Source organism: Myxocyprinus asiaticus, chromosome 46 (genome assembly GCF_019703515.2).
Source record: "Myxocyprinus asiaticus isolate MX2 ecotype Aquarium Trade chromosome 46, UBuf_Myxa_2, whole genome shotgun sequence".
Taxonomy (NCBI): Eukaryota; Metazoa; Chordata; class Actinopteri; order Cypriniformes; family Catostomidae; genus Myxocyprinus; species Myxocyprinus asiaticus.
Window position 1 is genome coordinate 27,602,258 of NC_059389.1, and position 24,461 is coordinate 27,626,718.

Below are 24,461 nucleotides of genomic sequence, written 5' to 3' on the forward strand. Positions count from 1 at the left end.
TCATGATGCGATACGGTACAAGCACCCACAATGTTTGCCTCAAACTTATTCAAGGAAAAAGCAGAGCTCTAAATAACGTAAACGATAGCACTGCATTTATTTTGTTTGATTGTTGAGAAAAATTTATTTGAACTCACAATTTTCATGTTTTTCTTGAGAAAATAAGTTTCTGTATTTGTATAGCACTTTTCACAATACACAGTTTCAAAGCAGCTTTATAGAAAATCATGCCTTGTCTGAAAGTCCCCTGTGAACAAGCTGAAGAGACTATAGCAAGGAAAAACTCCTATCAATGTAATTTAGTGGTGAAAAAAAAAAAAAAAAAACTCAAGAGGAACCTAACCTTTGATTTTATGATATATAGTATGTACACAATCCAATATTAATTAGCGGCTTGAGCAAAAACTGATCTGCACGTGTAATATTTATTGCCCTCTTCCACTTTGCATGTAAACTTTACCGCCGTTATTATGGGCTTATAACTTGTGTGCAAGTGTTGTTCTCAAAGCTGTTTACATTTCGAGGTCAAAATCAGATAATTATAAGTCTCATGTAATCGTGGGTTTCTTTTACGTTGTTGGATTTTTTAATAAACTGTTTTTTGATTGTTATGATTCATAACTTATGAGCATTTTGCTGTGCATGTCACGCTCAGTGTCAGCTGGGAGAGGCGGCTGTTAAACATACTACCTCACAAATCCACTGATTTGTGCGTTGATGTTGGCGTAAATAAAGTGACATGTTTGATGTACTGTAGCACCTGTACATGACACCGTTGTTTGGCAAATTCAACAAACTGTACCGCTACAGTACAATCTACTTGGCATTTGCTATAGATCTTCTTGCCTATATACTCTGAATGTATGGCTCTGTTTTCCTGTGAGCGCTCAGCGTCGCCTCTCCAGGGAGGAATATTGCGCTGCGTGGCTTTACACTATAATGTGTTTATGTATCGTACGATGCATATGGTATTGTATAGTGAGTGTCGTTTCATTTTGTATGATACAATATTTTTACACCCCTAATATTCATTTATTCTCTATGAAGATTACTTAAATAATTGAGACCCTTTATTTTCATTGTATGTATATATATATATATATATTTAACTTATGTATTATTTTATTTGTTGCATTGCTTTGAGAAGATGTTGAGTTTCTTGAGGAAAGATTATAATAATAATATTTTAACATTATGTTAAGGTTGATTTAAAACCAAGTTGTGTTTTTATTTTTTTTTTACTTTGACTATGTTTGTCAAGTTTTAAATAAAGAGAAAATGTTATAAGATGAAGTAGTTTTCATTCATAAAGTATTTATTTCACTGAATGGATTATCCAAACATATGCATTACAATATGGTTATTTAATACAAAGTTTCATTTATTTTACAGAGAAAAAAAAAATACTTTATCGTGATATAAAGTTAGTCAAGTTGTGATATAAGATTTTGGTCATATCGCCAACCCCTAGTGCCCGCCCACTTTTTCAGCTGTCTATCCCATTCATTTAATAAAATCCTTCATAAAAGAGTTGTAAGCCATGAAACCAACCAGTTCCAAGGTGAATAACAACATTAAACTTGATTTATAAAAAAATCAAATTGAAAATCAGACAAAAAAAGATAAAGTACAAGACTGTGTACTTATTGTCTTTCATAATGCTTCATAGGATTTCCTCATGAATTACGCAATCGGATATATATACAACTATAGTATTTAAAGTTGTTGATTATTAGTACAGAATCAATATATTTTAAGTATACTGCAAAATATTCAGATATAAACAAATAAATAATTTGAGAGTGTAGGGAAATCGACTCGGTTGCGTCACTTGTACTGCATCATGGAAGTGGGAAGTCGCCAATGGACTTTTTTGACGCAGTTTGTTTGCCAACTTTCTCTGACTGGTGGATCTTGCCTTTAGGATCATGGGAAGTGAAGTTCTTCAGCAGGAATTATAATATTAAACACCATTTAAAAACAAAAAAACAAATACGTTGAAATAATGTGGACTGATGCATAATACATCAATTAACAACCTTGGAGCTCACAGTAGGTCTGTCTTTAAAGGTTTATAAGTTATGATTAATAATCAATTCCACTATGGAGGAAATGAATGGGATTTTACATATGGAACCAGACTGTTGCACTCCATAGCTAGCCTAGGTCAGGTGATAATAGAAGGAGGGACATTCATGATCTAGAAAGCAATTTATTAGTCAAAAATCTGGATATGCCCCTAAGTCCATGATGATGTCATCAATATTTTTGGTCTGTTTTCCCTAAACTATAATTGTGTCACCTTTTAGGAGTACACTACCACAAAACTACAGACACTGAATTACAGCCACAAAACTCCAATTTTGATTTCATGGGGTCTTTAAATGTAAACATGCAAGCACTGATCAAATTGCAAAGCATAATTATGAATTCATTTAATTACTAGAAAATAATTAGAAGGTATATATGTTGCCCTACTTACCAGTTAGGAATCTCTGTTTTAATTAACAGATAAAGAATAACTGGCAGCAGATCATCAGCAGTAATGGCCTCAATGTTCACTGCTGAGAGAGACAGAAGATGCACACGTCATTACAGTGTTTTATAAAGCCTCCAAAAGCATCCCCGCACTGACCGCCTGATTCATTTTGCACAGAAAAATGGCAAAGGCTGGCAAAAAGCGCCAGTTCAGATTTAATTGGCTGGCTGCTACACAAATTTCGGGAGTTGTTCTTGGGCTGTTCTCGCACATGATAGTCAACTGTGATTACACATGAGACTACATAAGACATAATACACCATGAAACAATATAAATAAACACTTTTCAGCAGGAAACTAAATTCACCCTCCTGGGCCAGACCTACACACTCTCTTTCTGTCTGCCTTTTCAGGGTAAAATTGGGAGAATTGCTAAACAAGCTGTTTGACAAACACACATTAGGAGAGAATTCCTCTATGTAGTTTACACATACTGGAGGAGTTGTTGCTCTGTCAATGCTTGGGTATGTGAAAACTCAAGTCTGAGGTCAAACAGTGGGCGAACTGTTCTGAGTGAGCGTATGCCGGTTAATCCGGTTCCAAAAGCCATATAGGCAGAGCACTGTCTCAAAGAGAAAGTTTATATGAACATTTACAAACACTGTGAACTGATGTACAAAGGTCAAACAGGATGATGTTAATCAAATCTACTTTAATAAAGGACAAGAATACGCAAACACAAATACATGAAGCAATGATGATATTAGATGGTAATACCATGGTAATGAATGATTACCATAACCACACAATATTTATCTATATACAGTGGGGTTCAAATGTCTGAATCCACATTGGTACACTGATAAGCCAAAACATTATGACCACCTGCCTAATCTGCTATCGGTCCTCCACATGCCACCAAAACAGCGCCAACCCACCGAGGCATGGACTCTACAAGACCCCTGAAGGTGACCTGTGGTATCTGGCACCAAGACATTAGCAGCAGATCATTTAAGTCCTGTGCGTTGTGAGGTGGAGCCACTGTGGATCGGACTTGTTGGTCCAGTACATCCCACAGATGCTCAATCAGATTGAGATCTGGGGAATTTGGAGGCCAAGGCATCACCTTGAACTCTTCATCATGTTCCTCAAACCATTCCTGAACAATATGTGCAATGTGGCAGGGTGCATTATCCTGCTCAAAGAAGCAACTGCCATCAGGGAATACAACTGCCATTAAGGGGTGTACTTGGTCTGCAATGATGTTTAGGTAGGTTGCATGTGTCAAATTGATGTCCACATGAATGGCCGGACCCAGAATTTCCCAGCAGAACATTGCCCAGAGCATCACACTCCCTCCACCGGCTTGTCATCTTCCCACAGTGCATCCTGGTGCCTGCACTTCCCCAGGTAAACGGCACACACGTACACGGCTGTCCACGTGACGTAAAAGAAAAAGGGACTCATCGGATCAGACGACTTTCTTCCACTGCTCCAAGGTCCAGTTCCAATGCTCGCGTGCCCATTGTAGTCACTTTCGACAGTGGACAGGGGTCATCATGGGCACTCTGACCGGTCTGTGGCTAAGCAGTCCCATACAGGGCAGGGTGGGATGCACTGTGTGTTGTGACACATTCCTCCCATAACCACCATTAAAACTTTCTGTGACTTGTGCCACAGCAGACCTTCTGTCAGTTCGGACCAGACAGGGTAGCCTTCGTTACCCTCGCTCATCGATGAGCCTTGGGCGCCCAACACCCTGTCGCCAGTTTGTGGTTTGTCCCTCCACGGACCACTGTCGTTAGGTACTCACCACTGCTAACCAGGAGCACCCCACAAGCCATTTCAGAGATGCTCTGACCCAGTCGTCTGGCCATAACAATTTGGCCCTTGTCAAAGTCGCTCAGGTCTTTAATCCTGTCCATTTCTCCTGCATTCAACACATTGACTACGAGAACTGATTGTTCACTTACCATCTAATCTACCCAGAACTTGACATGTGGTTAGGTGATGATCAGCATTATATGCTTCACCTGTGATTGGTCAAAGTTTTGGCTCATCTGTGTATATTTCCAAAATCTAATTTAAATCTGGAAATAAACAAAGTTTTTGGACTGTGAAAATGTTTAAACAAAAACAAAAAACATTGATGTAAATGACATAAAAATATATCAAATACTGCTATTTCTAGGTCACTAATCAAATAAGCAAATTACTAGTGGTCTTGAAGAATTACATAATCACCATGTTACAAAAATCATGGCATTACTGTGTTACATATTGATAGAAAGGAACTTTTGTTGATATATACCAGTGTTTCTGTTTCTAGGTGACTGCATGATGGTGTAGATAACCTTTCTGAGGCATAGCAGCTTCTGTTGTGGAGATGTACAGACATTCAGTTGACTCAACTCACGCTTAGCTCGAGGAATATTTATACTAGAGGAGAGAGAAAAAAAAAACACATGAGCACTGCATCATTTTATACTGTGGCAGTGCCTCTATTTATACTGACAAGTTTTCAGTTACTGATGGCATTGTAAAAATCCAATATTCACAGTCAGCCATGAGGAATTTATAAGTGAAAGGGTCCAATAACAGGGCAGTTACTGAGATAAGGTATGCGTCAAACTAATTAAGAAAAAGACTGATTGCACCTTTATGAAAACCCTGTATTATTTTTACCTGACCCTGATAGCACATGGGTTGTTTATGTATAACGCGTTCTTGCATTCAATATCAGGGCGGAGCATAACAGAACGCAGACATGCCTAATATGTTAAAAATGCAATGTACATGCAAGATGCTCCAACATGCTTTCCTATCAATCTCCACTTTCACTTCCACGTTCTTCTTCTTTTGTTTTTTTGCGATTTACTGTAACGTTCGGGCAAGGCAGGACAGGCTGAAGACAGGAATGGATGAGGACGAGACGATGATGAAGTGACAACCCAAGGGTAGTTTTATTTTAGAAAGTGCAATAAATCCAAAAACATGAATCCAAAACAAAACAAACATAAACGACTTAACTTGACAACATTACATCAACAATACTCGACCAAGGACTACAGAACATGAAGACTATAAATACACAGACTAGGTAAACAAGTTAACAAGACAACCAATGAAAATACAAAACTGATAAGACAATGAAACATGAACCAATAACAAGACTAAACTAATAACAAGATAGATAACAAGACTATAAACCAATAAGAACAAGGCACATGAACAAGAGGGAAACAGGATAATCACATGGCTAGACAAGGAAGTGAACTAATTTCAAAATAAAAGACCTGAAAACATGAACAAAAACACATTTAAACATGGCATTCACATTCTTTATGCATATCGCCGACATGGAAGAGAATTTATAGTGAAAAGGACTTAAATATTGATCCGTTTATAACCCACATCTATCATATTGCTTTTAAAGACATTGGATTTAACCACTGGAGTTGTATGGATTACTTTTATGCTGCCTTTATGCGCTTTTATGAGGTTCAAAGTTTTGGACCATGTTGACTTTTATTGTATGGACCTGCAGAGCTGAGATATTCTTATACAAATCTTCATTTGTGTTCAGCAGAAGAAAGAAAGTTATACAGTTCTGGGATGACATGAGGGTGCGTAAATGATACTGATATGAAAATGTCATTTTATTTAATTTCATTTTAGGATTAACCATCAGCATGCTCATTAAAGCACTGCTGCTAAAAATATAAAAACTAAAAAAGAAAAATCTAAATAAACTAGTCAACTGCACTAGTTTACTAGTCAGTTGTTAGACGATTAATCAACTAGTTGACCATTGTGACCCATCCCTAATCACTACATCACTGACCACATTTACATGCACTTAAGAAAATGATTTATTCCAGAGTTTCTGCAGTAAGCGCCGTTGTGAAACGTAATGTAAACAGGAACGCTGATTTCCTATTGCTGTTTAAGGGATTAAGAGAAAGTCGTCTGACACACCTAGGTTTCTCCCGGAGAACGTGGCTTGACCCCTTATACTCTGGTGCATTTTTGGGATGCCGCCCACAATTTTTCACACACAAATTAAAAAGCTTACCATTCACACATACTGTGGACTAACTGCAAATAATTGGTCTTATTTTTCAGACAACCCCCCAAATAAAAATTAAAAAAAGACTCAAATTATTCATAAACAATATTGTATGCATTTAAAATCTTATGATTTTCTTGTGCTAACTTTGTAAACATGCATTTCTGTTCACTCTACCTCACTTTGAAAAGTCTCATTTTATTCCACTAGATTGCAGCAAGCACAAGAAAAAAATTTTCTATCACATTCCATCACAATATAAAGATCTAAAATGTAGGAGGCACTCTAATGCATTTTAGCCTTCACAGATGTGTTCATCCATAGACATTTGGTCTCATTTTCAGTTCAAGCACCACCCTTGTTGTTTCATTGAATTTCTTAGCCTCTCAATCTCAATCTAGGTGTCATTAGAAAGTTAAGATCCTCTCCTTTGCGATGATATAGAATATTTTATCATCAATGGTCGAAAACATATATTTCTGATTATTTATTTGGCATGCTTTTCCTTCTGGATGGCATATTTTGTTTTGGACATCTAAGATATAACATTGGATTATTCAACCAAGCTAGCTCACATCACAAGTAAAAATGGCATTCTTTTTAGAAAACTCCCTAAGGTAAAAGCAGATATAATGTTTTTGGCTACTTGGGGCTTACAGCAGCAGTGATCGGAGCATAAGAGACGTTTGTATTTGATGACTTGAAAATATGAAAATCATATTTCACTTTGTGATTCTTCTGAAAATCTTTTTAACTTTGGTATTAGGGCAACAGAATTAATGGTACAGTCACATTCCTGAGAATGAGAGCTTTCATTTGATATATTACTTGCCCATTTAGGTGCCATGTGAAGGACTTTTATGTTCATATAAATACTGTATTTCTACACCATTACTTCTAGGGGTGCTAATTTTCAATGTGAATGTTTTGAGGCCCTATTTTGTTATTTTAAGTAACATAAATGCAGAAATGATGGTTATCTGTGAGAAGTTCATATTCTAAGCTTTCAAATGATACCTCAAATTCCTGATTCATGTTATACGGAGACTTTGAACCCGCTGGCGGGTCCATAGAGTTTAAGAGGTTTTAATGTGGTCATGTACACACTTAAGCGGCATTCTAGCAGGTTTTTGAAGAGTGCGCACGTGCGTGAATAGACCAGATAGCAAACGTCATTGGATGGAGCCCAACAGCAAGTCAACAAAGTGGAAAAAAAAAATCAACATTTCTGTGAGTACAGTGGGAAAAGCACATCCACTATAAACTATACCCATTTATACACACCAATGTAAAATATTAACGGTCCCTCATCTTCGCATATATGCACTCATACATTGGAGGAAACTCTTGATATATATTTAAGAGAGGAAATCCCACTATTGCAGTGCAATTCTGCTGCAAGTCGAGATAGTAAGTTAAGGAAACAAACACAGCAACATCTCTGTAAAACCTGGAGAAAAAAAAGCGAAGCAACAGGAAATAAAGTAGATAAGTCTTCCTCAGATGCCATGTTTGTTATTTACACAAGCGTCCCAGGGAAATTACGTTGCTGTGGAGAAAGCTGCATACTGACCAAGCCGCATGTATATAGGAGTGAAGAGTATGCCGCTTATACAGTGCTTGTAAACTGCAACACTGCTTTCTTGCAATACGCCACTTTCTCGCAGTAAGAAGCTTTCTGTGTAAACGTAGTCACTTAATCAGCGGCAATGTCTCTATATTCTTTACAAAATACTAGGTATGTGCAAAACACAGACAACAATATGAAAAAAATCTAGATAAACTAATGAAACTAGTCAGTTTGTTACTGCACAGTATACTGTAAAAACTACACAATTTCATTTTCTGAAGAAAATGTAAGTGACAATTTTTCAATGATTTCCCAATTTCAATGCAAGTCTCTATGACCCTGTTTCCACCTGGTATTAAGATGCATTTTGGGTGATCAGATCACATGTGGTCAGCCCTAAATACAGGTCTAAACGGGGTCTAAAAAGTTTTGTGATCAGATCACAAAAAAACACAAACGGTGTGGTCAAAAACGCATGTGTCCATATCACATTTGAGGTGTAAACACTAATCCATCCTGTATGTGTCCTGGCAGCAGTGAAGCACCACCTCTCACCTGTCAATTAACTGATGCACTAAAACAAGAGTTTAAACTTTGCTGATTACAAGCGGCTTTAAAATGAAATAACCATCTGAGCGTAATACATACACAATCACGAGAGCTTCACAGATCTTCTTCAGTGTGTCTGTCTGATATCAACACCAATGAGAAGCACGGACACCTGAAGCTCCTTAAATACAGGTAATACACTAAAATAATGCATAATTCTGCTTGACATGTTGCGTTTGTGCTAAGATAAAATTTTAACTGCATCACAGAGAAACAGCGCGCCATTTTTTTTTTTGTTTCTTTGCGCTTTCTTAGACTTTTCTGATTTTGTTGCTCTTTATTATCATGGTGTGATGTATGTCGTCATGAAACAGTAACCCTCCCCTCCAAATCAGAACACAAGTGGTCACAGGAGACGCATTTAAGTGTAAACAGCGATATGTCTCACCTGACCACATGTGATCGGATCACCCCAGAAGCATCTTAATGCCAGGTGGAAACAGGGTCTAAGATTTGTTAACCCATTTTATCGTCCAGGAAGCTCAAAAAAGTTTGCTTTAAAAACTAATAGCACACCTCTTTTGAACAAGTTAATTACTTGTGTAAATACCCCAAACCTAATAAAAATATAATCAAATCTATAATCGAATCTAATGAAAGTGACAGAAATAGCGACAGAGTGACAGAAAAAAAGAAACTAAGAGAAAGTTCACCTGAATTCTGACTTCACACCAAGGTCTTTCTGCTGCAGATCCTCTAAGGAACGTGTTCTTTTGTTAAATGATGCATCCTGTCATAAAAATGTCTTCAATTAATATAAAAAATAACAAAGTGCAACAGTGTCTGCCCACTTTTTCATTGGCCTTGATTCTGGAGGTGTATTTGTACATCTGCAAGCTCTTAACTGTTTTTCATCGACATATAATCGCTAAACTATCTTAATTTTTGTTTATTCTTAATATTTTGATATATTGTTTATTCTTTAGATATAGTATATAGTCATTCTCCTATATGTACTGTATGTGACTGCAGTGTGCTTTCACTCATTATTGTACTTGCATATATTGTGTATATTAAAAAGACAATAAAGTGATTTGATTTGATAAACTGCAACTTCTTCCCATTAAAAAATTAAGCCAAAATCACACTGGCTTTCGCTATGGAGAAAATGAATGGGATTTTTACTGCAGGAACTTGACTGTGGCGCTCTATACCAGTTTCAGAAAAATCATGATGAGTGGTACGTGCGTCCTCATGATTGTAAAGAAGATAAAACACACATTCAAAAAAGTAAGAAGTAAAAAATAAGGTTATATTTGGAAAATCCTTACCCGACTTGATTCAAGAGTCCCAACAAAACTAAAGAGTAGATCGTAGATGCCATGATGGATGTACATCTGCAGATGCAATGAAAAGACAAATATGAAATCTGTCAGAGTTACAGAACCTTTTTTAAAATAAAAAATTAAAAGGGGGCCTGGGTAGCTCAGCGAGTATTGACACTGACTACCACCCCTGGAGTCGCGAGTTCGAATCCAGGGTGTGCTGAGTGACTTCAGCCAGGTCTCCTAAGCAACCAAATTGGACCGGTTGCTACATTCACATGGGGTAACCTCCTCATGGTCGTGATTAGTGGTTCTCGCTCTCAACGGGGTGCGTGGTAAATTGTGCGTCTCGAGGAGAGTAACATGAGCCTCCACATGTGGAGTCTCCGTGGTATCATGCACAACATGCCACGTGATAAGATGCGTGGACTGGCGGTCTCAGAAGTGGAGGCAACTGAGACTTGTCCTCCGCCACCCAGATTCAGGTGAGTAACCGCGCCACCACGAGGACCTACTAAGTAGTGGGAATTGGGCATTCCAAATTGGGAGAAAAGGGGATAACATTTTTTTATAAATAATAATAATAATAATAATAATAAATTTAAAGGGGAGAGAAAGAAACAGAAAATAAACCTAGCTGGCAGATAACTGACCTCCACTGCTTGTTTGAGTAGAGTCATCTGAATCTCCTCTTTCAAAAACAGCTTCTGAAATTAGTTTTACACCATTAGCCTCAGAGAACATCAGTATTAGAGTGATTTGTGGTTAAAACAACTTACCAGATGAGAGTCTTTCAACAGGCACTGAAGACATTTTGTGTAGAGGGTATTTACAGAGTCCTGAAGGATTAAGAACATGAAATTTATATATAGTGAAATATAAAAAGCGTATTTTAATATATGATCCCGTTACTACAGTGGGGAATACCGGAGGCAATTCTATCAAACTGCATTTCTTCAAGTCATGTCAAGTGATGACACTTATCAGCACATGCTCAGTAGACATCTCTCTCTGCCCGAAGCAAACTGATTTTGAAGTATTAAATCGAAACAAATACAGTGTCTATATCACTTAAGAGGTTAAAAGCACAAAAGATTCTAGTGAAAGATAAAAGCTAGTGGAAAGAGGAGCCAAATGAGATGTAAGCATCTAATGTATGTAATGTAAGATAGGGGAGATAAAAGGGGGGATAAAACAGAAAAAGGGTGAGAAGTGAATAAAAGCAGATATAAAATACGTTTATCTTACTATTTGGTATCGGAGGCCTTTCCTCTCTTGTTCTTTAAAACAGTGGCAGAAGGCGGACACATACTTGTCCAGTTTTTCAGCATGACGGCCTAAGAATTCCCTCACATCCTCAATATTCTTCAGACAGTATGGTGACAAAACTGTCTCTTTAAAACAAGCATTCAACAAAATAATATGAAAACACTCAAACAATTTTAATCAAATTAGCATTTAAGCAAATAATCGGTCTATATTACGGCTAGGTGACATATTTAATATTCATGATACATTTGTGAGGATTTTTCTGTCAATTAAAAACTATGAAACATTGTGAATATTGTGATAATTTGAATGCCGTTTTATTTGGCCGTGGTTTCTAGAAGCCACGCCAGCAGACCAATTTCACGATTCTTCCTTGTGTAATGACTTGAGGGTACGAGAGCACTGAGACAGAGATGTAAACTTTCCATATCAAAACCGTCCATTACATTGAATCTATTCGAAACTCTGATTCAAAGACTTGTTTTCACCAACACTCAAAATGTTCACGGAAGTCCCAAAGTGACATTTTTGTATCATGTATTAAAATGTTTTAGTAAAAGAAAATCGCTGTTGAAAACATTTTATTTGTAGAAAACAAAGTTTGTTCTGATATCATTCTTCTTGGTGTTCATTTAGTGAAAAACATGCCTTTATTAAACAAGATGATTTAACTTGCTTTTTTTTTTTTTTTTTTTTTTTTTACAGTATTACTATAATATTGAATCGACTTGGTTACAATGGCTGTTTAGTCGAAATCATAGTTCCTCTGATTGAAAAATTTCAGAGCAAATGCATAAATATCGAGATGTATGTATAGAGTATCGTCAAAAGGTTGAAAAATATTAAGACGCTGTAGAATATTAAATATCAAGTTTGCTCTGATTTGCTGTGAATCTGTCAAATAACAAAGCATTTAAATTTCAGTTAGAACAGAAAAATTATGTGACGCTCCAAGTTTGTCTTTTCCTACCAAGTTAGGATGAAGTCAGAACAAATAAATGCAATACCAGGGCCGTGGTCAGAGTCCAGGGGCCGTGCAATGCATAGTATACTGTAGGCCTGCTCCTTTTCATTGTAAAATGTCTCCTCAAACAGGATATTGACCGAGATGGGATTCGGAGACTCTGCAGCCAGCCGGACCTGGTTATTTTCTATAGACACTTCCTAAAATATACATAAAACAGTGGTTCAGTTATGAAGATACATTAGGAACTTCTGTAAGATTTTATGTGTAAGACTGTGTACAGTACACACATACCTTTCCATCTAGCGTCTGGTAACCCTGCTCAGCAGGCTGAAGCACGTATCTGTCAAACTGAGCTGCCTTCAAGGAGCCAACTTGTAAACTTCCACGACATGGTACCAGAATCTAGAAAAGCAAAATCATACATTCTCTGTATTCCCATTTCAAAACTGTCCATTCAAATGGAATTCCTTAACAGCCTGCAAATATTTTACATGGTCCTTCGAGCCAAAAGTTATAATTACAATGAACCAAGACCCACACAATGACCAGTGCCATATACAACTTTGATGACAGTCTTCAAGATCAAACCTCCTGTCAATCTCAAAGACTGAGATGAATCTCGCTGGCCCTACGCACCATAGATCCACCAAATCCATTCCAGTCAAATCCTATTCAGACCAGCCATCCCTGAGCTGAGAACCCAATGATGGAAGAACTAAGGCAGCTGAATGAATTCTTCTTAGACTTGGGTCAAAGCGTAAAGCAGCACCATTGGCCCAGGAGCTACATGATTGCCTTTGATAGCACCAAGCTAATTTAGCTACTAATGGCCATAAGTCACCAGGTCAGACTAGACCAGTACTTGTTCTGTCCTGGAGTCCCCCCAAAACTACACATTTGTACACTTTGTATATCTCCCTATTTAAACACACTTGACTCAACTCATCAGCTCGTTAGAGTACTCAAGACCTGAATTGGGTGTGTCAGAAAAGTCTTCAGGGGCCTCCAGGACAGGTTTGGGAAGCACTTGACTAGACAGTCTTCCCTTCCAACCCTTCCTCCATCTGTGGTACCAACTCCTCAATCTCAGCCGAACAGCCATTTGAGTTCTCAGCCAGATGATCAAACCCCTTAATGTGAGCCTGCTAATCCTGCACTGTGCACACAGTCACTTGCATACAGCCAGCCCATCTCCAGCCTGTTCCAAATATGTGGTCTGAAATGCAACATCAGCCATCAGGGCTGTCATATACAGTATGTCTAGCTCTAAAGCAAAAGCACTGATGCTGGATGTGTACACTTCCAATTAATCCAGTGTTTGGTCCAGCCGATTCAAGATTCTGGCCAGCCCTACCTTGCCAGGTTTATCCAGTCCCACCAATCCCATTTTGTGTTTCTCCAGTACATAAGGGAAATCTGTCCTCACCCCAAATTCCCACCAGCATTGCATCAGGCTTCAAGTAATCAGTCTCCCGCGGCAGTTCAAGTCCAGCAGTCAGTTGCATGCTCTGCCCATATTCCATAGACCTAGAGTTTTCTCCAAGTCCTGTTCAGGCTGATCTTCCTGGCCTTGACCTGACCAACCTAAAGAGTTCCCCTAGTCCTGTCCTGGCTGATCCTCATCAGCCTCCTCCTGGCCCAGACTTCATTGACAGAAAGTTGTCCTATTCCTGTCAACTGTGAAATTGCCCTACGATCCAGAATTCCTTAACATCACCCAAATATTATACAGCTACATTTACTCCTCTCATCCACACCAGAATGCATTTTTCCCACCGAAAATGCTCTCCATTACTGCATACTTTGGAAAACAATGACTTTAGAAAACTAAAATACAGAGTTTTCAAATGAAAAGGGATTAGTGTGGATGTGGTCAAAGTCATTTGAGTTTTAAACAACATAAGGGTGAGTAAATGATGACAAAATGTTCATTTTCAAAATCATAATTAAGTCTTGTCTTAAAGAAACATTATGAATGGCCACATAGCACTTTATTCCACAACAGTAAAGACCCCTCTGCATGAATGTACATTAAAAATGGACTACTTCCACTTTGAAATAATCTGGTTTGCTGGTTTCCGGTTATATGAGATTACAATGTGTCGTAGTTGCCTAGTTCTTGAAACTCCACCTAAAATGGGTGTTCATAAAATATTTTAAAGTCCAGATATTTTCAGAGAAAGGAGAAGAAATATTCTGAACATTACTATTCAAACATCAGTGGAATAACAGTTTTTATACCACGGGTCTGTTGAATGCTTGATTCTGATTGGTTGACAGACTTTCTAAGGTGTGCAATTATTTTCCAATTAATGCACAGCTATGAAGTAGCTCCAGGTTTTCACCGCATAATGGTTCCATGTCACTTCACCAAATTATTTCAGTTATTTCAAAGAGACGTACAGACTACCACAGCAAACTAACTGTACAAAACGAAGACACTGGCCAAGAACATCAGATAAGAATGACAAACAAACTCTATAATATCCTAAATTTATTTACATTTCTGTTGAAAAGCACACTTGTGCTCCCTCTCTCTCTCTTTTCACACACACTTGCAAGCAACAAACATAGCCATTATGTCAGCACACACCTGGATCTCAGTGGGGTTGCAAACAGTTGTTAAGGTTTACAACGGAAAGCTAAATACAAGAATGGCTACACTCACTGCTGCTGAGAAGTGTGTTTTAACATACATCTTGGTGATTTGAAGCTGACAAGAGCTGCAGCAAACAAAGGTAATCCCACATGCGATCTCTCTACGTTTTTGAGTTCTCTCTCTCTCACTCACTCACCCTCACTCTCTCACATACACACACACAAACGCACACAATGCTCCACTTAAGCAGCGCAATCCTCCATTGCTATTTCTAAAGTGACATTTTAGAACAAATGCTTGGGCTGCATCAAAGCAAGACACTGAATCAGTGGAGAAAGAAAGAAGTTCCACTCACAAGACCGTTTTAGGGATGAAAACCAGAAAATGTCCCGAGATAAAACTCTGAACGATATCTTAAGGCATGGTAACCATGGTAAATGTGAAATGATTGATGACGAACAGTTGAAAATAACGCACACCCGAGTCGGTAATGTGGCAACAACGCACAGCAGAGTGGCCATTACACCTCGGCTGTGCATTACCTTACTTAAAGATTTAATTTAGCCTAAGCCGATCTGAGAAAGCAATGGTTTGTATAAACTCCAAGCGCATTTCACTGTTTCTCCTCAAGCGGAGGTCTGTAGTAGATATTTAACCACAGTTCAGTTTAAACCACGAATGACAGAAGGTTGAAGGTGTTGGGCCTCATGTATTCAGATAGAAGACAAAGACAGGCCTAACACAGTCGTAAAACCTAACTGAGGCCCACAAACAGTCATAAATCTTACTGATAAAAAACGCGCCAAAATCAAAAAAAGGGAGTCCAAAACAGACTAAAAATCCCATGAAGCCTTGCTCACTAAAGGATCGAACTCTCAACTCCTATTGGATGAGGCACACAACAGAACGGCCCTCAACCATGACGTCATCCAGAGTAGAACTAACACTGAGACCCTTCCGGGCATTGCTTCCAGCAACTTTGCACGCCGTGTGTAGATGCAGCTCATTGCTGCTCTCAGGTGTAGCCTCATGGCACAAGGAAGTAATGTACAACTTGAAACTGTGGCCATACAATCTTCATCTCGCTGGACGTGTTGAGATTACTCTGTGTTCCACCGAACACTCTAACGGATACGAAGGAGATCGCCGAGCAATCCGCATCTTCATCCATTTGCCTGCAGAAGTGAAGAGAAAAGAAAAAATTTCTCTTCCCTCTTCAATCAAGTCGACGTCGCTGATTTCTCCGTCAGCCCGCCGAGAATCAGCAGCCGTACCACCCACCGACAGAGCGAGGAAATGGCCTCCCGTCATCACCCGAGCCTCAAGGAACCGAGTCGGAGTTAAAGGACGGATGAACACACATTCTAGCTGCATCCTCATGCGATTCAAGTAAGAGGTTTACGTCTGGGCAGAGACAGAATATTATAGTGTGTTATTCTTGTGTATCAAGGTTATTGCTTATACAGTTTACGGACCGCCGAGTCCGCTCATTGCTGCTAATAATACTCAAGGCATTACTGTAATGTACTGTTATCACAAATGAGATCTGCTGTGTTGTAGTCCAACCACATTGGACTGTTGTGTATTTCCGCCATCGCGGGTGAGACCGGCACACTGAGTTTATCCATTAAAGAATCAAAGACCGCGGGATGGTTTACGAGCCATCCACCACGTCTCTGAGTGATAAACTAACAGCTGCTTTTTCTCCCACGATTGCGAAACCGGCTTTGGTGCCGCCACTTCTCTCTCTTTCGTACTAACCACACACACGCGACCCCACACAAACACTCGCACACACTTTTGGCTGGTAGATAACTTTGTGATAAAGCTCAGCTTTGTCCCTAAGTTATCGTACAAGCCGAGACACGCGGTAAACGGGCAGACGCCATTAACCGGCTTCTCTCCGCCCACATTCACGGCCATATTCTCTGGCCGGAAATCTCGCGTGACGTACTCTCCACGAGAGTCACGACCGCCATTTTGTGCGCGTCACTCCTTACACACACACACACACACACACACACCCATTCACACACACACACACCTTCCTCTCATGTGTTATAGGATTATTCTGGTTACCATATCTAATCATGTCACTGTTTAGTTTGTAGTTGTAAGTCGGAAGTTTATTTACTGCATTGTATTGATTATTAATTGATATTACTGCATAAATAAACTTTGTTATATTTCAAAGAGAAGTGTTTTGGTTTGTTTTGCATACACCTGTGTCACATGCTGACGGGGTGTCAGTGCTCGGATTCAAGCCTTCATTGTTTCTTTTCGAAGGTCGATATTCTTCAGATGTCGATTTTCTTAAGAGAACAATCTAATATTGAGACTGTCATACTAGCTGGTTATTAGTCCCTGATTCCAGGGTGGTGCCCCGGTGATATTAATCCTTATTAATATTCTATTGATTTTTGATAATTGATAATTATCTTTGATAATTGTTGAATTTGAAGGATCAATAAGCTAGTGTTAATTTTAATTAATGTTTCATCGATGTTAACAATTAACGATTATCTTTGATAATTGTTGATTTAAAGGATTAAAAAGCTAACATTGATTCTTATCAATGTTCTTTTGATTTTAATAATTAATAATTAATAATTATCTTTGATAATTATTAATTATTGCTAATAACCAAACCCGCTCCTGAACGTGGCGCACTACATTTAATGGTGTGCCGTGTGAGGTTTTAATGAGTTAGATTCTATTATTTAATTTATATATTAATTAATAACTAAAGAAATAATTATTAATTATTTTTGATAGTAACACTGATCTAAACAACCAGTAGAACCTACAAAGGAGACTAGTAAAGGGTGTCATTACCAGTGCTCTATGAATGAAACAACTACACGCATCAAACACTGCAATGATCCATGTGTAAGAGAGGAGCGAGAGACCTGATGATTAAATAGTGGCTATGTTAGCGCAGTTTATTTATTCATTCAATATGACATTAAAACTGCTTCATTCTTTTCTGAGTGGTTTTTAAAGCCTGGTCAGAGTAAGAGGATGGCTAATGTCTTTATAAATCAATCTATCTGGGACATTTAACCAAGGTAAAGTCATTTGCAATCATTGTATGGTGGAACTTATCATTGAAGCTCAACAGGTATGAAATACAGTTGTGCTCAAAAGTTTGCATACCCTGGAAGAAATTGTGAAATTTTGGCATTGATTTTGAAAATATGACTGATCATGCAAAAAAAAAACAAAAACAAAAAAAAAGTCTTTTATTTAGGGATAGTGATCATATGAAGCCATTTATTATCACATAGTTGTATGGCTCCTTTTTAAATCATAATGGTAACAGAAATCACCCAAATGGCCCTGGTCAAAAGTTTACATAGCCTTGAATGTTTGGCCTTGTTACAGACACACAAGGTGACACACACAGGTTTAAATGGCAATTAAAGGTTAATTTCCCACACCTGTGGCATTTTAAATTGCAATTAGTGTCTGTGTATAAATAGTTAATGAGTTTGTTAGCTTTCACGTGGATGCACGGAGCAGGCTAGATACTGAGCCATGGGGAGCAGAAAAGAACTGAATCTTCCACTTCTTAATAAGTGATTGAACAGTACTGACTGGCATTTTCAAGGCTTTGGATATATTTTTATATCCTTTTCCATCTTTATAAAGTTCCATTACCTTGTTACGCAGGTCTTATGACAGTTCTTTTCTGCTCCCCAGTTTTTTTTTGCATGATCAGTCATATTTTCAAAATCAATGCCAAAATGTCATAATTTCTGCCAGGATATGCAAAATTTTGAGCACAACTGTATATCAATGAATTCAACCCACGTTAATGAGACAGCCAGACTGCTGCAGGTTATATATATATATATATATATATATATATATATATATATATATATATATATATATATATATTATATATATATATATATATATGCATACATTTATTTATTTATATTCAGGTGCTTAGCGTAGCTACATTTGGAAATAAAAAAATACATTTAGAGGCAAATTTCAGAAAATTATAAATGTGAGATTAGAAATAATCTGCCTTGCCATAAATAAATCTCTGCATGTACTGTAGGTGCACTGAAATATGTAACTGGAAACTCCTGAGCTGCACTACGTAGAACAAGGAAGCAGTTGTGCAAGAAGTCCATTGAGACTGAAACTTGAAACAACTCTCATAAATGAATCAATTCATGTACTGAATGTGCACAGAGAGCTTGTGAACTGACCACAGCCACATGAGCAAATACATATCTAATTCTTTTCCACACAGCCTATAAACTGAACATTTCCTCTCTCTGCTTTTACAAGCCATAAACATGTGCCTCAACACACAAACAACATTCACAAGTGTCTAAGCTCTTTTTGGGAGCTGTTTCAAAGCTTTAAACAACATTAATATAAATAATTATGCATTATCATTCCATTATGATAATGCAAGAGTGAGACATACAGTGGAATTGAAAAGTCCAAGATTTCACTTTTGAAAATACTTAATTTTTCTAATTTAATGTCATCAATGTCACACATTTTATTTGACTAGTGACTTAAAAATATTGCAGAACATATTCTTCATTTTACGTTGTAAAGTGTATTTGTTTTAAAATTTCAAAACCCTAAAACTGATTTGCAGGTTTAAATTATAACTTATTTCTTTTTTTTTAGTTTTTTGATGTGGACTTGTGAACCCCACTGTCCCTCATTGCAAATGCAAACTTTAATCAACACTAGATTTAATCAACTCAGAAGTTTAGCAGTGACTCACAATGCCATGGAGTTCTGCCACTCTGTTGAATAGGTCCGGTCTGAGTTTTTCCAGATGCAGGTAAAAAGGGTTCTTCAAGATATTCTCATCATACATAGCCATATGTGTCCCAAACTCTGATTCCTTAAAGAGAGAGAAAAAGAGAGATAAAGAGGGAGGCAGGAGGAGGGTAAAACAGGAATCGGTAAAAGAAAAGAAAGATAAGAATAGGGGAAACAGATGGACAAAAGGAATTTCAGAAATGTCAAAGGGATATGGGGGTTGAGCATAACTGGATTAGCATTACTAAGTGTTTCTCCCCAGCTTATTACATTTTCTCATCTGACTATTATTCAGATCTCTATTTATTATTAATCTTGAGTAAATATTTAGTGGTGCTTGTAAGTGTCACTATTATTGATTTATAGTGAGGGATTTGTATAAAACCCTTCCAAGCCCCAAGTATTAGGCCAGAAACACTTTGCACAAGTACTCATATGCAGATGCGAAAGCTTGGACCACTACATTGCCAATGTGTGGTCCGGTTGAACATACATATTCTTGGGTTATTGTGGTGGTAACAAACTTCAGTACTCAAGAGGGCTATAGAGTATAGAGTACCTACAAAAGTCTGTGGCATTAAACTGGATTTGTTTTTAATTCAGTTAAGTTGCTATACATATATTGACTTTAACCAACATCCTCAGCAATATTCTCTTTACACTGTGGCTCAGCCATGAAAGTAGTTGGCTTGAGAGAGAAAACTCACCAGAGAAGCGGACAGCTCACACGCATGTCTGCTACAGCTCCCCTAGTGTCAATGTTGAGAGTGCAACACGTACTTGTGTTGTGTTATGAATTGTAGTCAGAGACATTTTGTAACACAACCAAGCACAAAATCAAGCTTATGTACGTAGCTAGAAGTGCCTGTGTTCATGTAGGCTACTTGCATAGAGCATGTTTTGACGTTTAAACTTCATTACATAACTCGGCACCATTTTGCTACGGACATAAATTATACCTCAAATCACGCAGCTTGTGAACATTAAAAGGAACTGGGGGGAAAAAACACAAGACTTACACTGAAGGAGGGACCTGAGCTATATCTAGAAACCAGAATATCATGGGATCTTATGATTTGGGCTAATAGGCAATCACCTAGCAACCTCATAACATAAGAATGTGGCAAAAATCAGGACAAGCACCACTGACTGTCTTCAGAAAATGCAGTAATGTAGTTCTCATCAATAATATCCTGCTGCTCAGCCTACAAGCCATTACACAAGGATATTAGAGCAAGTCAATTGCTCTCTGTCATTCAGTTGGCTGCATCTCAGCTGAACTCATTAATGTATTTTTGGAAATTAAATTAACTTCAAGATGCTCCAAAGTACAGTAAACACGATGGTATCCATGCAAATAAAGGCGGTAAACACACAAGGAGGTGAAACTCTCATATGTGCATCCCTCTAACGATTAAAGAGGTCATAATATATCATATTATATTTTTATAATGTTATAAATGATAATTTTACAAAACTTTATTAATTTTTTACTACAGTTGTTGTTGTTTTTTTGTTTGTTTTTTCACCGATGAGCCAAAACATTATGACCACTCACATGTGAAGCGAATAACACTGATCATCTCCTAACAAGGCCACATGTCAAGTCTGGGAAGATTAGGTGGTAAGCGAACAATCAGTTCTCCTAGATAATGTGTTGAATGCAGGAGAAATGGGCAGGAGTAAAGATCTGAGCTACTTTGGCAAGGGCTAAATTGTTATGGCCAGACAACTGGGTCAGAACTTCTCTGAAATGGCAAGGCTTGTGGGGTGCTCCTGGTCAACAGTGGTTAGTACCTAACGACAGTGGTCTGAGGAGGGACAAACCACAATCCAGCGACAGGGTGTTGGGTGCCCAAGGCTCATTGATGCATGAGGGCAACAAAGGCTACCTCCCGACAGAAGGTCTACTGTAGCACAAGTCACAGAAATGTTTAATGATGGTTACAGAAGAAATGTGTCAACACACAGTGCATCGCACCCTGCTGCATATAGGGTTGCGTAGCTGCAGACCTGTCAGAGTGCCCATAATGACCACTGTCCACCGTTGAAAGCGCCTACAATGGGCACATGAGCATCGGAACTAGAACTTGGAGCAGTGGAAGAAGGTTGCTGGTCCAATGAGCCCATTTTCTTTTACATCATGTGGACCGCCATGTACTGTACGTGTGCGCTGTTTACCTGGGGAAGTGATGGCACCAGTTTGCACTGTGGGAAGATCACAAGCCAGTGAAGGGAGTGTGATATTCTGGGCAATGTTCTGCTGGGTTCGGCCAGTCATACGGACATAAATTTGACACATGCCACCTACCTAAACATCGTTGCAGAGCAGGTACACCCCTTCATGGCAATGGTATTCCCTGATGGCAGTGGCCTCTTTCAGCAGGATAATGTGCCCTACCACACTGCACACATTGTTCAGAAATGGATTGAGAAACGTAATGAAGAGTTCAAGGTGTTGCCCTGGCATCCAAATTCCCCAGATCTCAATCTGATTGCAGATCTGTGGGATGTGCTGAACCAAAAAGTCTGATCCACAGTGGCTCCACCTCGCAACTTACAGGACTTGAAGGATCTGCTGCTAATGTCTTGATGAGAGATACCATAGGTCACCTTCAGAGGTCTTGTTGTGTCCATGCCTCTGCGTTCATCTGTACAAACAATAGTACATAAGTATAAAGACCATGGGACCACGCAGCCATCATACCACTCAGGAAGGAGACACATTCTGTCTCCTAGAGATGAACGTAGTTTGGTGCGAAAAGTGCAAATCAATCCCAGAACAACAGCAAAGGACCTTGTGAAGATGCTGGAGGAAACAGGTAGACAAGTATCTATATCCACAGTAAAACAAGTCCTATATTGACATAACCTGAAAGGCTGCTCAGCAAGGAAGAAGCCACTGCTCCAAAACAGTCATAAAAAAGCCAGACTACAGTTTGCAAGTGCACATGGGGACAACGATCTTACTTTTTGGAGAAATGTCCGCTGGTCTGATGAAACAAAAAATTGAACTGTTTTGCCATAATGACCATTGTTATGTTTGAAGGAAAAAGGGTAGGCTTGCAAGCTGAAGAACACCATCCCAACTGAGAAGCATGGAGGTGGCAGCATCATGTTGTGGGGGTGCTTTGCTGCAGGAGGGATTGGTGCACTTCACAAAATATATGGTATCATGAGGAAGGAAAATTATGTGTATATATTGAAGCAACATCTCAAGACATCAGCCAGGAAGTTAAAGCTCGGTCACAAATGGGTCATCCAAATGGACAATGACCCCAAGCATACCTCCAAAGTTGTGGCAAAATGGCTTAAGGACAACAAAGTCAAGGTATTGGGAGTGGCCATCACAAAGCCCTGACCTCAGTCCGATAGAAAATTTGTGGGCAGAACTGAAGTGTGTGCGAGCAAGGCCTACAAACCCGACTCAGTTACACCAATTCTGTCTGGAGGTTTGGGCCAAAATTCCAGCAACTAAGTGTGAGAAACTTGTGGAAGGCTACCCAAAATGTTTGACCCAAGTTAAACAATTTAAAGGCAATGCTAACAAATACTAACAAAGTGTACATTTCTGACCCACTGGGAATGTGATGAAAGGAATAAAAGAATCATTCTCTCCACTATTATTCTGACATTTCACATTCTTAAAATAAAGTAGTGATCCTAACTAACCTAAAACAGGGAATGTTTTCTATGATTAAATGTCAGGAATTGTGAAAAGCTGAGTTTAAATGTATTTGGCTAAGGTGTATGTAAACTTCTGACTTCAACTGTATATAACATCTGTCCGTTACAATAAAGCTTGTGACATTTCTAGACTGTCTACTAATTTACATAATCATCTGCTTCTAACGTGCACACAGTTGTAGCAATTGCTATTTGCTACAACTGTGCATACATATTATGAGAAGCGAATAACAATAAAAAATAATATAATAAATACATTTTTATACCAATGGATTTCCATTGAAAATAAAAGTATGATACGTAGTTATTCACCCATTTACTGTAGCTGAAGTCTTGCTCTGAGCTGATTGGCCTGTGAATTAGTGAACATTATTAGGTGAAAAACAGCAAAAACGCTTCCAGTGTAGACATCTGTATTAGTTTCCATAAAGGATCTTTTTGTGTGTGAATGTTTTCTTAGGGTGTTTTCACACTAGCACTTTTGGTGCGCACGAGGGGTCAAATGACATCAAAGTTCGGTTCGTTTAGATAATGTGAACGCTGTTTTCTGAACTCTGGTGTGCACCCGGGAACCTCACCTGGGTCTGCTTGAAAAGGTGGTCTGGGGTACGGTTCATGTGAACTCCAGTACGGTTCGCTGCTGATATAAACACAATCGTACCAAATTGCGGACTTGAACCACTTGTGATGACATTTGCATCTTTGCAGGCTCCCGATAGCAATTATTATGGTATAATGCATTTCTCATACCTGCTTGTGTCTAAATACACCGCCTTCAGAGAGCAGCTCACATTCTTCACATCTCTTCCAACGCATCCGCAGGCTCGCGGCAGACAAACGCTAATATTCATCACATCATTGCACATTCAATGCATCCGCGGAAGACAAACACAAGTGTTCTGTGCATGGCAAGTTTTCATGGTAAATCCAAAGAGACAAACCTTAATACTTCATTCAACACAGTGACGTCTTCGAGTTGTTACCTAGATACAGTGATAAACAGCTGTCGCTTGTACTCATGTTGATGATGTAATCGGACCGCAGTTTGGACCCAAAAAAATATGATGTGAACAGAGACCAGCGGGGGCAGGGTAAGGAGGGAGGAAACAAACTCGTGTTCAGTCCAAGCAATCGAACCAAGTGT

General features: G+C 38.6%; 1 protein-coding gene across 6 annotated transcripts in view; it reads right to left on the minus strand.

Annotated features, from left to right (window-relative positions):
- LOC127436281 (ankyrin repeat domain-containing protein 27-like) overlaps positions 1-24,461 on the minus strand; it is a 56,262-nt gene that overhangs the window by 25,769 nt on the left and 6,032 nt on the right. For 5 of the 6 annotated variants that reach the window (XM_051690346.1, XM_051690347.1, XM_051690344.1 and 2 more), the window contains exons 2-11: positions 19,590-19,712; positions 12,520-12,630; positions 12,269-12,425; positions 11,241-11,386; positions 10,772-10,831; positions 10,646-10,699; positions 9,999-10,064; positions 9,381-9,457; positions 4,791-4,918; positions 2,483-2,564 (exon numbers count right to left, since the gene is read on the minus strand). In XM_051690346.1, coding sequence (XP_051546306.1) covers positions 2,483-2,564; positions 4,791-4,918; positions 9,381-9,457; positions 9,999-10,064; positions 10,646-10,699; positions 10,772-10,831; positions 11,241-11,386; positions 12,269-12,425; positions 12,520-12,630; positions 19,590-19,691 — 983 coding nt within the window. In that variant the 5' untranslated portion in view covers positions 19,692-19,712. Of the gene's footprint in view, positions 1-2,482; positions 2,565-4,790; positions 4,919-9,380; positions 9,458-9,998; positions 10,065-10,645; positions 10,700-10,771; positions 10,832-11,240; positions 11,387-12,268; positions 12,426-12,519; positions 12,631-19,589; positions 19,713-24,461 lie in introns of those variants that run through there. The other variant, XM_051690348.1, reaches the window with a different exon arrangement.